This window comes from Chelonoidis abingdonii, unplaced genomic scaffold, assembly GCF_003597395.2.
Source record: "Chelonoidis abingdonii isolate Lonesome George unplaced genomic scaffold, CheloAbing_2.0 scaffold1150, whole genome shotgun sequence".
NCBI lineage: Eukaryota > Metazoa > Chordata > Testudines > Testudinidae > Chelonoidis > Chelonoidis abingdonii.
The window spans coordinates 1-16,987 of record NW_027425411.1 but is presented as its reverse complement, the minus strand read 5'-3'; the positions used below and the strand labels follow the sequence as shown (position 1 = coordinate 16,987).

At 40.6% G+C, this 16,987-nt stretch overlaps 1 protein-coding gene across 1 annotated transcript; it reads left to right on the top strand.

The window, feature by feature from the left end:
• The first annotated feature begins 7,607 nt into the window (after positions 1–7,607).
• On the top strand, positions 7,608–15,944 carry LOC116836443 (nectin-3-like). The gene is made up of 3 exons (XM_075061452.1): positions 7,608–7,717; positions 8,363–8,695; positions 15,679–15,944. Exons 1-3 carry the CDS (start codon positions 7,654–7,656, stop codon positions 15,792–15,794), a joined length of 513 nt encoding a protein of 170 aa, XP_074917553.1. The 5' UTR covers positions 7,608–7,653; the 3' UTR covers positions 15,795–15,944.
• Positions 15,945–16,987: the final 1,043 nt, after the last annotated feature.

The window sequence follows — 16,987 nt, the reverse complement described above, 5'->3', positions numbered from 1 at the left end:
ATGAAGCAGTCCTGTTATTTCAGAACTGTTTTAGTGAGCGTTCCAGTGTTACCCTGGCTGAGGGCTTATGAGGTAGCCATGGTGCTAGATGATGCAGTACCAGTCTCTCCTTTAATTTGTACCCTTTAAGTATAACTGGTATGGGGAAGCCCACAAGTGCATACCATAAAGAAGGGAAAAAACTAAAATTTAATGTATATGAGGGCCAAAAATAGTCAAGTTGGAAACAGAAGGAGGCACTTCGTTGTGGCATTCCATTGCAATTGCTGGTGATCGACTCAGTCTATTTAGTTCTAGTTAAGCCAAATGTATCTATTTCCAGAGCAGTCTTTAGGCTTGATCCAGCCATAGGTTTTCCTTTGTTTGAAGATCATAAAATTTCTGTGTTCTGGGTTTTTAAAGAAATGTGCCACAGTGGTGGTGTTTTTGTTTGTTAAAGGAGTGTATCCAAATGGTGCCAAAAGGTAACAGGGTATTTTTCTTAAAAAAATAAAAAATAAGTAAATAAAAGAGAGAGAGAGATTTAGAGAAATAGTTTGGAGCTGTCTAAAAAATTCAACACTGGTATTTGCGTTAGATATTGTACCTTAGGTCCTCAAGTCCTTTGAAGATTGGTGGAAGCCAGTTTGCTGTGGTACAGAATGCACAAATAGAGACCCAGCTGTTCTTGTTTCTTAAAGTTCTACCTCACCACGGAGAAGTAAAGCATTTACCTCAGTTTAGTATCAGATGGTCTCAGACAAAAGTGTAAGTCTGCACGCAGGGGAAGGGCACATCCTGTCTGTAGGATATGCAGTTTTGTTTAAATGGAAATATTAGATGTGTACAGGTGGCTATTTTTTGTTCTTGTTGCCTCCCTGGGGAAATAGTTGGCTGCCCTGGCTAAAGAACCATAAATAAAAACCAAATATTCTTACACTCAGGCAAATTAATTCTAATCCTCCTGTTAATTTGACTCATTTTCAAACTAGGAATTATGCAAATTGAAACTGGTTTTTTTTTCAGTATTATGACACTGCCAGTTGACATAACACATTTTGCGTCTTTATTTGCAGAGTTCTTATGTCCTTAAGACCTTCAGGACTTCTCTCTACAAGAGAAAAATATTTTATCTATTTTTGCATGCCCACAAATGTATCCTGTCGGAGAAGACTCTAAGGGTATAATTTCTTTAAACACCATGCTATACCAAATGCTTGAAGGGAATGAGATAGATTACAAGTTCCTGTTCCTGGAAGGCAGTTCAGACTGAGTGTTCTTACCAGAGGCAGCCCTTGTGTTGAATATGTGTTTGACTTTAATAGTGGCGTTCAACAGACCCATTATTTTACATGTGGAGTAAAGTTTAGAGAAGCACATGATCAGATACTGTATTAAAAATTCTTGTTTTTCTCCCCTAGTCATTGTTGAGTGACAAAAGTTGGAAGAGGTGGGTACAGAAAACCACTAATGGTTATGTGCTGTGTTGAGTTTGGTAAATGTTATGATGGAAAATGTACCTTGATGTCTTTTTAAGTGATCTTAGGGGTTAACAAGCCAATTTGGCGTCTTCTTCCTTCTCTTACTGATTGTATCAGTTTACAAACTCAGGTAGATATTTTTGTTTTAAAGCTCTTTTTACAGAGCCTTACTGACTGTCATATGTCTGCGTAGTGAAGTAGGGAAGATACTTTTCTTTAAATTACCGGACCCGTAAACTCCTTTATAAGTTTGTAGAATACTTCTCAGTCTATGTAGTAGCTTCCTTACGAAGAAGAGATGTCTTGTTCCCAAGTTTTGCTTTGTTTCCCTCCTAAAAGGACTAAAAAGTTTTTAACTAGTTTGTAAGGTGTGTTTAGTCACCCAGATTGGTGGGGGGAGGGGAGAGTTCTTACTGTATGTGACTATTGTTTGTATTGTGCATTACTTGTCATGCTTATCTTGGTTGGTGGTTGATACATTTTAAGTAAAAAGAGTGAGGGCCCATACATACTATTTAACTTGGTCCTCCTAGAAATTGGAAACATCAAAAGCAAATGGAAGCTCTGTCCAATTAAGACCAATGTAACAAATTCTGTAGACAGTTTAAGTCCTCGCTTGATTTACTGTAGATATAAGCCCATCTTATAAAATGTAATTACTCAGAACTATTGTCATCTTGATCTAGTTCAGCACAGTAAAGCCATGAGCTTCGAGAATGCTTCTGTCAGTTCTTGGCAGTTGTGCACCTTGAACCAATTGCTCTTGTAGTTTCCTGTTCTGCTGCTCTTTACTTTTCTATTTTGTGATTAATTGTGCTGTTTTCCTACTAAGAAAAAATGCTCAGTGGGACAGACATTGCTCTGAGCAGCTCATTTAAAAACAGAGCATTTATAACTGTTAATGGAACAGGTCATGTCAAAAAACCCTGCCATTAACACAATCCTCCATCATCCAAAAAAGGGTTCACTTGTCTGTTTCGACAAAAATTGCTGGGCTTTGTAACTTAAAATGTTACGTACTGCAAAGAAGAAAGCATGACAGGTTATGGGCAAACTGTTACGTAGAACAAACTAACAGTGTTAGAGAACTTTTGTGTTAATGGAGGCTTCTGAATGTATCTTTGTGATCCATAGAGAAGGCTGAAGGATGTAGCAAGGAGATGACGTATCAGCTGCTGGCAGCCTTAAAACAAAGTCAGTGTCTCTGTGGACCTTACAATGTTCCTATGCAGTTTTTTTTATTTTTGGTTAACCAAATAAATGTGAGTTTTTCGTGGCAAGCTTGGGTCTCGTGTGTGTGTGTTACCCATTTAAAAAAACGTTCTGTTGCATCCTATAAAAAAGGACAAAGCCCATTGTGGAGAAAGTGAAACTGGTTCTCTGTAAATGATAAAGCTTCTAAAACAAAAACTGAGGAAGTGTATGTCGTGTTCTGAAAGACCGGATGAATAAAGTATAGGAAATATGAGACCTTTGTTAAGAACACACCAAACTCTCTTTCCCAATAATATGCAGGTAATTGTAATTTGTTGCAAGGCCAAAATATTTTCAATTTAACAAATAGCTTGGTTTTGCACCATGCCTCTGTAAATCAATATCACTTTTGTGAATGAAGGACGGTCTTTGGCTAAGGCATTGGCCTTATATCAGAATATATTCTCAGTTCTTCCAGAGAGTTCCAGTGTAGCCATGGGCAAGTCACACTTTATTGTGGTGCCTCCGTTTCTTCATCAGTAAAATGTGGGCGGTACTCCTTTACCTCTCGGGGTACTCAATTTGTTGTTTGTGAAGTACGTTGGGGATCCTATGGCAGGCACAAGTGCCAGGCAGCACAGTCTAGTTTAAAGGTTGCATCATAATTGGTTATGCAGGCAGCAACCCTCTTTAGCTCCCATGGCTTTGGACAAATGTTGAAAGAAAACATGGGGAGGGGGGTCTGCAGTAGACTTGGAGATGAGAGACAAACATCTACCCCAGCTCCTCTGTCCTCTAGACCCCCTGCCCACCCCCTCTTTCCTCCTCTAGCCTTTGGAGATGAAAGAGGTCTCATGACTCTGGGGCCTCGGCCATCACCCCTGGTGGTTTGATGACAGGCTGGCCCGTGGCAGGGAGTTCCCAGTACAGTTTAACCAGCGGAAACTGAGACTGAGGTGGAAAGAGGGGGGAGTGGACCCTGTCAGTAAGCGGGGGAGCCCTGGTGGGTGAGGGGGGCAGGTGGCGGTGGGGAAGCTGGATATCTTGGCGTAGTGTGGGGTTGGTAGGAAGGGCTGGGGTTGGATGGATGGTGTGGCAGAGTGTAGGGTGAGGGTCTGTCTGGCTAGGAATTAATTAGTCAGTTTACAATACAGACATCAACAGCCAAATTCTAAATGGCTGTGTACTATACACACCTTCCCAGAAAACGGGTACATAGTGTGTGTGCCCGGCTCACTCCTCCGCATGTGAAGGGCCCATGCAACAGGAAAGCGGAAAGAACATCCTGGTCTATAAGGAGTGAAGAGAGGTCTGGTCGTATGTGTGTGGCTGTCTGCATCAATGAGCTCTCTGTATACAATCTAATCTCCTTTAGAGTTTTTAGGTCAGTGGCAATTCTTATTAACAGGAAGCACCTTAAACTATTTGAATTTTCAAAGCTTTTTATATACAGGCAACAGAGATCACTAGTACATAGGTGTGCTCCTATGAGTGACATGTTGCCTTGGCTAAATGCTGCATATTCCAGAGGTCATTTTTCACACTTCTTTTACCATTTGTTTGACATGCTCTGTGAAATTTCTTCCAGTCAATTTCTCCAGTTATTTCTTCTCCATCGCCCACTTCCTTTAGGGGAATGGATGTGAGATTTATGACGTCCGTACCAGGCCCTCTTACATTGCTAGGATGAGGACAATACAAGTAACTGTGTGGAGAGACCAACACTCTTGCATATTAGTTATGATTGGCTATCACTGCTTCAGGGCCGCAGTGGACGCTAGTCCTTGCTTACTAATGTTCTTCTTTAATAACGGAGTCGGACCGCAGGTTGCGCTGTTACCTCTGCTCAAGGTGCATTATGTCACAGACCAGAACATAATATTGGAAAAAAGCAGGGTTTCGTACTTAAAAAAACACAACAACAACAAAAACAAAGTCCAGGCATTTACAGTACAAAGTCAAGGAAGATCACCACCAATTAATTTTAAAAATGGACTCTGTAGCCTTGCCTATATTTTTCACAAAAGAGAAGCAGGACATAATTTCATTGAGTTGAGTTCCTGCAGACTGAATTGCATTTGAATACCTCTTCACGCTGAATATTTAAACCATCCTCTTGTGTTGTGTTGGTTTTTTGCTTTTTTTTTTTATTTAATAGAAACATGTTTTGCTTTTAATTGTGTTAAAAGATAAAATGAAATCCTCAAATCAGTGTGTAAGTTTAGGCTTATAAAGAATTATGCAACGTTTTTATAAACTGCAGTTTTAAAAATGTGGTTATAATATTTTATTTTCTGTGTTTGATCACATTTTCTACATACTATTTTTGCTATATAAAATTACAAAACCCTTCTATGTTAAAAGAGCATTAATGTTATGAAGTCAAATACTTAGAAGTTAGCAAATGCCAGAATACTAAGTTTGCCTAGGCATCGACTAAAAACATTTCAGCCCCCTTTACTTCCCAGTCCATGAAAAACTAATATTGTCCCAACCCAGGGAGAAAACAAAATAGAACAGAATTAAAAAAAAAAGCCCTGAACCTATAGATTCTGGCAAATTTCTTTGAACCTGAGTCCTTGGTACATATATCACATGTGCAGTTTTTTTTCCATTAGGCCTGCTTTCCATCCACAAACTCTACCACTGAAGCGGATGGGAGTTGCAGACATTCAGCGCCTTTGAACATCAGATCACTTTTTGTAAGTACTGAATATCTGCGAGTCTCACTGACCTCAGGGGTTTGTGGGTGAAAATCAGACCATTGTTGTTTACGTGTCTAAATGTGGTTTGAAGTGCCTGACTTTTAGGCAAACAGGTTAACTATATACAGATATGTAAGATGTTGGCCTGGATGACTACAACATTAGAGAAGGGAGCTCGGATATAAATCCTGTCCAATGCAGAGATTCTATGGGAAGTTTCCCAAGGGAGTTTTCATCCTTCAGATAGATCTTAGTGTAAAATTGCTTGCCTTTCAGAGCCAAGTTTTCATGAACAAGCTATTGTAATTGATCCATCACACAAAGGAAAGTAGTATCTTAGAGGCCTTTCTCAACTTGTTATTGCTGTTTCAGTTCTGCTACATGGTCAGTGGATATCCGGTCTCAGAAGCAAAGCTGTCGTTCCGTTCAATACAGTGTCTGTGCTTTTAAGTAAATCAAAGGCCTTCATGGAGGTTTCTCGTTGATATTGCAAGAAACGATGAGAGAAATCATCCTCTTCTTGGCTGACATTCAATGTCAGGGTGTATACATTAATTAGGGGTTTGTGGTTATATAAAAGTGGAGCTAAGATAATCAAAGGAAATAATTCTTTTAACTATAATTAATGATCAAATTAATTCAGATAGTTTTGAGAATAAGCCAATATATTATATTTGAAAGGCACATTATCCAATTGACTACACCACTGAAGCTGCTAAAAGTTTTCTTGTGCTAAAAATACAGTGAGATTTGATATTAAATTAAAAATGTGGCCAAACACAGCTTGTGAGCTGCCAAGTAAACTGTTGGTGCTATCTAAATGATAATTAGGGCTCCGTGTCTGTCACGGAGGTTGCAGAAGTCACAGATTCCGTGACTTTCCTTGACCCCTGTGACTTCTGCAGGGGCCAGTGTGGCTGATGCCCAGGCCACCAAGCAGCTGGGTCTGGGGCCAGCTGCTCAGATGGCCCCCAAGACAACCACACGCGCCATTGCTGGAGTGGCCCTGGGGACAGCCACAGCAGCCGCTTCTCTGGCTGCCCCCAGCAGGGGTCCCAGGGTGGCCGGAGCATCCGTGGTCCACTGACCCAGGCAGCGGTCCCTGGGCAGCCAGCCAGACTTCTACTAAAAATACCTGTGACTAAATCAGAGTCCTAATAATAATCCCAGAGAGGAACTGATTTTGATTAGAAAACTGAGAGCCTCAGTCTCAGATGCCAATTCTGTCAGGGCACTTCCCTTTTCAGTTTAAGATGAATAATTTATGTAGGGTCATTACAGAGAATAATATCACAAAAATCCTTTTTTTCTTTTAAGAATCCTGACAACAATTCCCAATTTGAAGCTCAGACAACCGATAATAAAATTATAGTTCAAGGGGAAAAAATTTTTCAGAGAGAGGGGCCAAATCCTGGGACTTCTCACCTCGCAAAAGTGAGCAGGATTTAGCTGGCAACTCATTTTTCCTGTGCATGACCACGATCCATTCCTCATCTGGACCGCAGCATTTGGCCCTTAGATCGAGGCTCTGAGACCAAATGCATCTCTCATGTAATTCCAATGCAACTGGTGAAGTTACACTAGATTTAATTGATCCATGACATCTGATTTTTACCTCAGAAGCATCAGTTCAACTCTGTCTCAAGTGAGTGGAGGTTATTTATGGATTTCTAAGGATATGGTGTTTTTTTGAAAAAAAGTCACTGAGAGATAAAAATAACTGCTGTGAAACATAAATCCCTGGAATGCATTTTGATCATAGAGAGTAGAAAAAAAGTGTCCCACGGTACTCTCTCCCCCCCCGACCTGTGCACTCCTACCCGCCTCCACAGGATCTGCTGGGAGTCATCTAATGTGGAATTGACATGAGCAAGTGCTGGAAGAAGAAAAGACAGTTACCTGTTCCGTAACTGGTGTTCTTCGAGATGTGTTGCTCATATCCATTCCATGACCCACCCTCCTTCCCCACTGTTGGCGTTTCCAGCAAGAAGGAGCTGAGGGTGGGGGCAGCTTCCAAGTTTACACAAATCCCTGTGTGGGCAGTCAGGCCATGCTCCTGTCTCAGGGATCCATTCCAGTTGGGATCTTTGCTGCCCTGCTGTTATCCTCCCCATGAGATGATCAACTGAGGTCTATATGGTGACAGAACTGATTTCTAACAGGCTTGTCTTTCACATCCTCCTCTCAGGCTTGCTGGCAGACTTGTCTGAGGATCTGACAGAGGTGAAGCACAGGGCCTACCCAGAACAACACAGGCAAATCAGAATCATTCCTCTCCTGCAGCAGTGGGTTGGATGGAAGAATCAAACTGGAAGCTTCACATTTCCTTGATCATGCTACTTTCCATGCACATGAAGGGTAAGGAGAAAAAAGTGTTCCGCAATGTAATTCTGACAGGGTGGTGAGCTGAAAGAGAAAAGGTAACTGTTCAATTTTATTAGGAAAGGAAATGTTTAGCTTGGAGAATCGCAGCTTAAGACTCTCCAAACCACAGTGCAGTCTGGGAAAGTACAGCATTTTAGCTGTCAGTATGGCGCTTCTCCTGCCGCGCACCCCAAAGGATCCTCTTGCACACCCCACTTTGGAGACCAATGTATGAAACAGTTAAGCTTTCTGTGACTCACCTACAATCTTCCAGTATTGGACATGTGGTTTGTTTTGGGGGATTTTTTTTTTTTTGGTGCTTTAGGGAATCTTACTCTGGCTCCCTAATAGGACATGACCCAGTTAAACCAAATGGCCAGAAGAAACAGCAGTAGTACCATTGTATAGTCAGTTTGCTCTCAAAGCTTTAATGTGTAGTAGGAAGGTAGTAATCAGTAGGAGAAAATTAACTTCATGAGTCTGCCCTGTGCACTGAGACCAAATAAAACTTTGGATCCTAACACCCTGAACTATGAAGTTCAGCTCAAAGTCCCACCTTCCCTGTTGACAACTATCTTGGAATATGGCTCTTAACTTCGGACCCATCTCTCAACTAACACAACATTTCTTTGTTTTTAGGTGCCTTGGCTGGACCAGTTGTTGATCCACATGTAACAGCAGTTTGGGGGAAGAATGTCACCCTGAAATGCATAATTGAAATAAATGGAATAACACAAATCTCATGGGAGAAGATACATGGTAAAAGTAAACAGACCATTGCTGTTCTTCATCCTGAAAATGGGTTGCTGTTCGAGGAGAATACCAAGGAAGAGTCACTTAAGAGCTACTCACTTACTGATGCAGCTATCACCCTACACAATATAAGCTTCTCTGATTCAGGAGAATATGTATGCAAAGCAGTTACATTCCCACTAGGAAATGCTCAGTCATCAACGACTGTAACTGTATTGGGTATGTTTGCTTCTTAATTTTATATTTGATTATTTTACCCCCTAAAACCTCCACAAAAAGCTAAACAAACTTCATAGGGCTTGGCTACATGGAGACATCGTGTGTGGCAAGCTGGGGTCTGAATCTACAGCACCGTATCTTGCCACATAATGATTGGCAGTGTTTACCTTCCTACCGTGTACTGAAAGTTCAGTAGTGGGGTTTGACAGATGTTTCAAATATTGTTAGTGGGCTTCAGCGTCGTAAGGAAGTGATTGAGTGTCTTAATGTGTGACTTACAGAATTATATAATTTATTCTTCTGTCTCAAATTTTCTTTAACAATCCTCTTGGCTGACCTAGAAGACAACACAGAGCAGGTGTTGTAATGCAGTATTAGTTGATTCATGATGTTTTTTGGTCGATGTAGCCAGATCCATAAGAGGCCTACAAGCCTTTTGATTCAAAGTCACTTTTAGTAATTTGGGGACGACTTATGTATTTTAAATCAGAAGATCCAGGCACTCTGTCAAATAATCCAAAAGATGAGACTAGTGTGTGCATTTTTAAAAAAAAATAGTTGGTTGGGCCTTAAGTGCAAGAAGGAGAAAATAAACGTGGAGCGATGGAATTAATATACTGGGCAGTGCTTGCTGAGTGAAGAGATTCTTTGTTGGGTCACAATAGGCTGAGATGAAATTGTTGCTACTTCAAAAGTTTGACAAATATGTGCTAAAATAGTGCAGTTAATTAAAAATAAATGTTCACATTCTTGTATGTTTAAAATAAACTGCACGTGAATGGGAAAAATGTCAAGCATTTTTATTTATAAGCTTTCTTCTCAAATGTAAGAAACAATTCAACTAAAGGCAAAAAAACAACAAAACTTGTTCTGAAATTTGGAATAAATAATGTAGCTGTTGACTTAGATGGAAAAATCAATATGTAATTTAACGGAGCTCTGTTCAGGATGTTTCAGGTGTATTGATCTGATGAGATACTAAATGACTATAGAAAGGCTGTTGATGGTGAATTAAGTAAATTGCTACATACTCTTTTAAAAAGAAATGTAATGGCTCTTTAAAAGATTAAGGAGGGTAGTCCAGCAAATACGAAGTAATTCATTTTTTCCAAAAAATTAGGTATTTAAGATGGTTAAAGTAAAAACTTAACTGGGGCCTTATCTTACTAATCCATATTCTTATGTTTTCTCTTTGATATTAATGCCATTAACAGTGGTTAAAATGAGTTTAGTTTACTTATAAATTAGTGATTTTAGCTAAAACGCTAATGACAAGAGATACAGGCATGGAAGAAAAAAGTGTAGATAGACCCTCACCAATCTGAGGTGAAATGATGCGTTGTTTCCATTCTGTAAGTAATTTTGCTCTTGGCTGTAACAGCTTTTTTGTAAAAAAGAGCAGCTGTATTTAAGCAAAATAAAAAGATTTGATGATGGAGAAATTCCTGAAAATAGCAGAATCATATATCTCCATTAAACATTTTAAGCAATAGCGTTTGTTTTAATGCACAGGGACATGTTTGGTGTGGCAATGACTGTAACCGGAATGAATTTTTTTTGAGTTGATATTTATCTCCCAGTTACTCTAGCACCGTAAGTCCTAGAACTGCTTCTGTGAAATACAGACTTATTATTTTCTTTATGGGATGCTATTTTCTACAACTTGGATTTGAAGCAACATGTTTCTAGTTCCTCAGTTACTTTTCTTCCTTAAAGAATTAATTTAAAAGGCTGAATGAGTAAAGTGTTCCATGTTAAGTACGGCACAAAAGAATTGCTTGTCAACTGTAGAGCTCTGTGGGTAAGGGAAAGGATGGGGCACCTTGAAAAACAGTTGGATATGAAGTTGTTGTTGTAAAGGCAATCAGGAAGGCCTCTGCCCTTCAGACTGTCATTGTAAGGACAGAGAAGGCCATGATTGTAGCTTAGATGGTGCATTGTGGAATACCCATGAGACAGATGTTATGTGGGTAGAAAGTCTTGAGGACTATAGTAACATGAAGAACAATACACATTTTGAGTTTAGACCTGACACAGGTCATGCTACATTTTGACTTTAACTGGTAGTCAAAGGGGAAGGTTTTTGAGAGGTGTTAACTTGGGAAGCTTTGAGTTGAGCAATAAAGTGAGATGTCCTTAAATATTGGTGGAGTTAAAGTATGACCATGTGTTGTCAGACAAAGGAATCTTCTCCAAAGTCCTGTCTTGTATCAGGAATCCTACTTCAGTTTCCAAACAGGCTGTGAGAAGTGCTTCACTAGTGCTAATTTGTTTAGCTGCTGCTCTTAACTTGGGAAAGTGTTGAAATGAGTTATCAGTATTTACCATCTGTTCCTCAGTTATGCAGTGTCTGATCAAGTGTTGATGTATTACTGAGCTCTGTTCCTTCCTCCCCTTGTCTGTGCGGACTGCAGAATAGTCTGTTACTATCTGAGCCTTAACATATAGTGCTTTGTTGATGATATTTGTTAGGTGAGTTGGGCAAATTGCACTGTAAGCCCCTCAAGGTTCTCTCTCAAGAATTAGCCATTTTAGTCTCTCCCATGTTTTCTTTTCTTCATCAGGTTTCCTGTAGGCTTCATCTTGAGCAGGATGGTTCCTAGCTTCAATTTTGATACTTTTCTTGAGGAAACCTCTGCCTCCAAAGTGTTTTGTCTACTTGAAAAGTAAGTTGCTCACTTGAACTGGATTTTAGCAAATCATTGAGTTTTGACTTGAGCTGTTTAGTCCCGTTAAAAAAAAAAGAGATGTCACAAATCTAGTAGTATTTAGTGCACCGGAAAGCTTAAAAGCTGTTAAAACTGTAAGGGATTGTAGAAAATAAGTGATAAGTATAAAAGGAATACTTTTGTCTTGTAAAAAAGATATATGTGGCCTCTGTTTGATCTCAGTGAACCATAAATTCCATATACATTTTGTATATATTTACTGCTTTGAGCCATTCTGTTCACGGTTGTGTTGTCTTGTAGCTTTTCTTCATCTCTTTAATTTCTGTGATGGAAGGTATTGCTGTTCAGATGCAAGCATATGGGAGACAGAGAAAGATGTATTATCAAAGGTGTTCACTTCTTTGGCAATGTGCTCTTTCAGACCAGAAAGCAAAGTTTCTTTGAGTGATAATCTCTTGTGTATTCCACACGTGTGGAATACACAAGGTAATATTTTTTTCTTTTCTATAGTGTAATTTATATCATAAACATCCTCCCTGGTTAAGGACACAATCCCTGTCACCTGGGGACTATGCAAGGATCCCAGGCTTCAAGAACTGTTTCATGTCATTAATTTTCTATTAGCGATAAGTATTCATAGTGCCTCTACTGCCTGGTTGGGCACACATTTTGGTGAAGTGCAGCATCTGTAAGGCCTTCCTACCCAGAACTCGAGTAGCCCGTGAACCCCATCCCTGGAGTTCCATATCGAGAGGTAATGAGGTCCCTGGTGCACTCGGATCCTGGCCAAGGAGACTGCCTCCACTGCTATGTAGTGCCCCTCTGAGCACGAGCCATTGTGTGGAGCTGCTGGCACTGAAGCCTAAGGACAATCCCACCACAAGAGTAAAAAAATACTCACAGGCATAATAGCACCCAGTGGACTGCTGATAAGAGATTAGTTCCCTCCCTACCTGTACTAGGTCAGGTGATGCAGCCTTGGATCCAGGAGACAATGCTGAAGGCCTCCCCGCTGGAGGGTAAGCAAAGAAGAGCAGATCTGTTGGCACAGTGGTGATCTCGTACTGGGACACTTAGAGCATCAGTCTACAAGCATAGCTCTGGATGCTCCATCACTGCTGCATCCCCAGGGTGCTGAACTCCAGGTCCTTGGAATCTCAATGGGCACCATGGACTCAGGATGTGAGACTTGCCTAACCCAGAGGAGGATTTTCCTGCTGTACTTGCGGTGCCACTCCTCGTGGGTCCCGTTCCATCCTGCAGTAGGCAACTTCGCTATGTACATTAGACCTGGCAGAGCTTAAATACAAGTGCCCTGGCAGATGACAAGGCCAGACTAGGCCTTAACGTAAATGAAGGAAAACTAGTGGCGGTTCTTCTCAGAGCTTGACTCTCGATGGTTCTTGGGAATACGACAGAGGTACAGCAGATCCTGTTAAACAGCAGAAAGAATCTGGAGCAGAGCTAAGCTACTTTGAAAAAGTAGAGATTTCATCACTGATGTTTCACTGGCAGTTTTTCCTAACCCGTTCCCCTTTTACGGTTCTTGATAATCTTTTGATTAAGAAGGTCAGACCGGTAGCTTGAAGTTTATGTCAAAGATCTGGTAGTAATTGCAACTTTCCCTTTCCAGGGGGTGGGGTTAGAGGGGGTTCAGTATTTGCCTACCACCACACTGACAGAGTTAATTAAAGCACTGATAATATTTCCCAAATAGCCAATCTGCCGGTATGAGGCTTTAACTTGGTCTTTAACAGCTCATAGATTCCAACAGACTCCTAGGACTGGAGGGACCGTCGAAGAGGTCATCGAGTCCAGTCCCCGCCCTCATGCAGACAATACTGTCTAGACCATGCCCTGATAGACATTTATCTAACGCTCTTAAAATAACTCCAGAGATGGAGATTCACAACCTCCCTAAGCCAATTGTTCCCAGTGTTTAACCACCTTGACATTGGGAACTTTTTTCTAATGTCGCAACCTATGGTCATGGAACCTTCATTTGTGCCTCTAGCTACAGTAGTTGTTTCTATTCCCTTTCCTATTAAAATGGCATCACTTCTGCACCTGGTTCCCGATTGTTAGGGCATTATACTTGGGAGCCCCTTTACAGTATTTAAGGAAAATGTTTTCATGACAGCCTCAGCTCAAACTTCTACCCTAAACCATTTGTTCTTCCATTTCCGCATAACAGGCCATATACCTTTCTCTGTATGTGTAAGTTTTCCCTCCGCACTTCGTTTCCCAGCCAGACCAGTCCAGGGCAGATCTGCATTCCATACTCGAATGTCAGAAGGGGTGTTAGCCTTGTATCTGGACAGAGCCAGACAATTTAGAAACTCTGTTTTCTTCTGTGGCTTGATCAGAAAATATTCACTTTCCACCCAAAGACTTTCAAATGTGGCTTCTGGGATATTCTGAGTTGTTATAAGTTCCACTAATGTCTTGTCCTTCTGAGTAATTGCCCACTCAGCTAGATCTTTGGTCCTGCTTGTATACACTGTTGAAAAGTGTACCAGTCATTGAAATTTTGCAAAGTCGTAACTTGGTCACCCGTTCAGTTTTTCCAAACAATATGTCTTGATACAGGCTTCCACGTCAGATACTGCTATTGCCAGTGCTGTTTTGTCAGCAGTCTTAAATCTGACTCCAAAGCTGCTCCCTCCTCTGGATGCTGGTTGGCAGTTGCTTGAAGTGGAGCACTCATCAGGACACTACTGGAGAAAGGAAAGGTGGTTCAGTTTTACTGGAACTGAAGTTCTTAGATGTCTTGATAGGTGCTCTACTGTTTGCCCTTTTCCCCCTCTGCTTTGCAGTCCGTCTTTTGGTGATAACGAAGGAACTGAGGGCTATTTGCCTGCACGGTTTCCCGTATTCTCGAGACGGGACATGAGGTGGTCTGGAGCCACCTGAGTGTGCTGAACAGGCACTGATACCGAAAATGTCAAAGATGAACCTGAAGTGGAGTGCATGTAGGGGGATTCACCTGGAAGAACTTGAGTTACTATACAAAGTTACTAACCACTCAATCTACAAGTGGCATTATTTAGACAGTAGACTACTTGGATTAAGTAAGAATTCTACGTTCAGTCAAGAATTGGTGGATGACTAACTGTATTCACTGGGCGGATGCATAATTGAATCTTATTTATAAATAAAATATACAAATTGACTTTAAGTTAACACTAACTCCTGTAAGAATTATTTTCTTTTAAATATAAACTGCAGTAGAGATGCTCTGGACACCTGAGTTCACAAAATGTTAGGCAGTTGGATATTCCCTATTAGTACCTTGCAGCATGTGAAATCAGTCTCTTATTTGTAACTGGCTTGGTATTCATAAGTAGACTAAATTTCCTTGTGCTTAAAAGTTTGATTTCTTCAGAGGCTTTCCTGGAAAACTTTTTTTTTTTTTTTTTTTTTTGTGGCCATCTCTCAGATCTTTCCTGATTATTGAGTTTTTGCATGTTGATTATCTTGTAGCTATATTTAAAAAAAAAAATGTTTTATGGCCAGAGCGTAATGCTGCAAGTCACACTGTTAACTACCAAAGAGAGGCTGAAGGACATAATGGGGTCTGATTTGTTTAATAGCTCGTGGAGCAAGAATCTTTAGTACTACTGTCTCTTTAACCACAAACAACCAAAACCTAAACAAACAAACAAAACCCCACCCTGGTATCTATGAAACTAGTTAGGTGATAGCACTTGAAGTATGCAACAAAGAAGATTTGGGTTCTAATCATACTGGATATGTGTAGTTGTAAATAAGTGAATCATACATTTCTGTGATATTGATAAAAAAACCTGAATACATGTAAGTTAAACTACAGAATTGCTTAAGTAAATGTGTAAAATATAGTGTCTCTTCCTTGTTAGTTAAACCAATCCCACCAAATGTAGCCTAAAGGCTGTATTTAGTTGCACTTCACATGTTTTAATGGTTACCAATGAATGAGCATCAACCTTACCTTAGGGGGGGGAATAAAGTACACATACAAAGCTAGATTAGAATAAATGATTTAAAACAAGATTTCTTGCTTGCTGATTAAAATTTGACTTCTATCACTTTGATTTTAAATCAGTCCATCCTGGCAATGTGCAGCACAGGGATGTCAGAGCTGTCAGTTGTCCAGATTACTTTTAAGTATCCATTGTGTCATCAACTTTACCTGCTGGTTAACAAATCTGCCTTGAAAATGAGTTAGTAGCTGTAAGCTACTGGAGATAAAATTTACATACAGGAATTGAAGTGAAGTTAATGAAACTTTTCGGTCTTGACTGAAAACATACTTTTTACATTTTATTTCAATAGTTGAACCCTTTGTGAGCCTAACAAAGGGACCAAACTCTTTAATACATGGTGAAAATCAGGCAGTAGCAGCCACTGGAAAACCTGCTGCAGATATTGATTGGGAAGGAGGTCTTTGAGAAGTGGAATCCAGTTCTACTTTATTTCCAAATGAAACCGTGACAGTTGTCAGTCAGTACAAACTCATACCCACCAAATTTGCCAGAGGCAGACACACAAGTTGTGTTGTGAATTTTTGTTTACTGCCTGTGACCTATCTGTGACTTTTACTAAAATACTCATGACTTAAAATGTAGCCTTAGGCATTAGTGATATTCCAAGCATCGGGAACAGAGGCTTGTTTCAGCGATAGATTACCTACCATGGTTAGTAGTTCTGCAATTTCACCTTTGAGTTCCTTCCGAACTCTTGGTTGAATACCATCTGGTCCTGGTGACTTAGTACTCTTTAATTTTTCAATTTATTCTAAAGCCTCTTCTGTTGACACGTCAGTGTGGGACAGTATTTCAGATTTGTTGCCCCCAAATGACCCTCCCCATCAGGGCTATTTCCCCCACATCCTCTGCGGTGACGACTGATGGGAAGAGTTCATTTAGCTTCTCCAAAGCGGCCTTGTCTTCCTTGAGTGCTTCTTTGTAGGCAGTGGTGTTGTAGTCATGTTCGTTCAAGGATATTAGAGAGATGAGATGGGTGAGGTGGTATTGTTTTTGTTGGACCAACATCTGTTGGTGAGAGACACAAGCTTTTGAGCTTAAACAGAGCTTTTCCCCGTTTAAAACCTCGGTGGTCCAGTGTCTCCACTGGCTATCTGGAAGGCTTTCTGCTTCCAATGTACTTAAAAAAAAAAAATCTGTTCATTCTTGCATCTTTAGCAGGTGGCTTCTCAAATTTCTTTCTTGCCCTGATTTATTATACTCATTGTGTCAGAGTTTGTGCATATTCCTAGTGTCCTCACTGGAATGTAACTTCCAGATTTTACAGGATATCTTTAATAGCCTCCATAGCTCTGTTGTTTAGCTACGGTGACATGGTTTTGGTCTTCTTACTGTAGGGGTTCTCAAACTTTTTTTGCTGGGACCAGCTTTGAAAGTATTTCCTGCTGTGATGATCTCTCTCCGCCCCACTCCCGCATCATGCTGCCCTTACTTTTGCGCTGCTGCGAGCAGTGACGCTGCCTTCAGAGCTGCCCAGTTCTGAAGGCAGCGCAGAAATATGGGTGGCCCATGACCCCCCTTTTGGGTCAGGACCCCCACTTTGAGACACTCTCTTGCCTTTTCCAATTTGGGTTATACTGTTAGTCTGAACCCATATT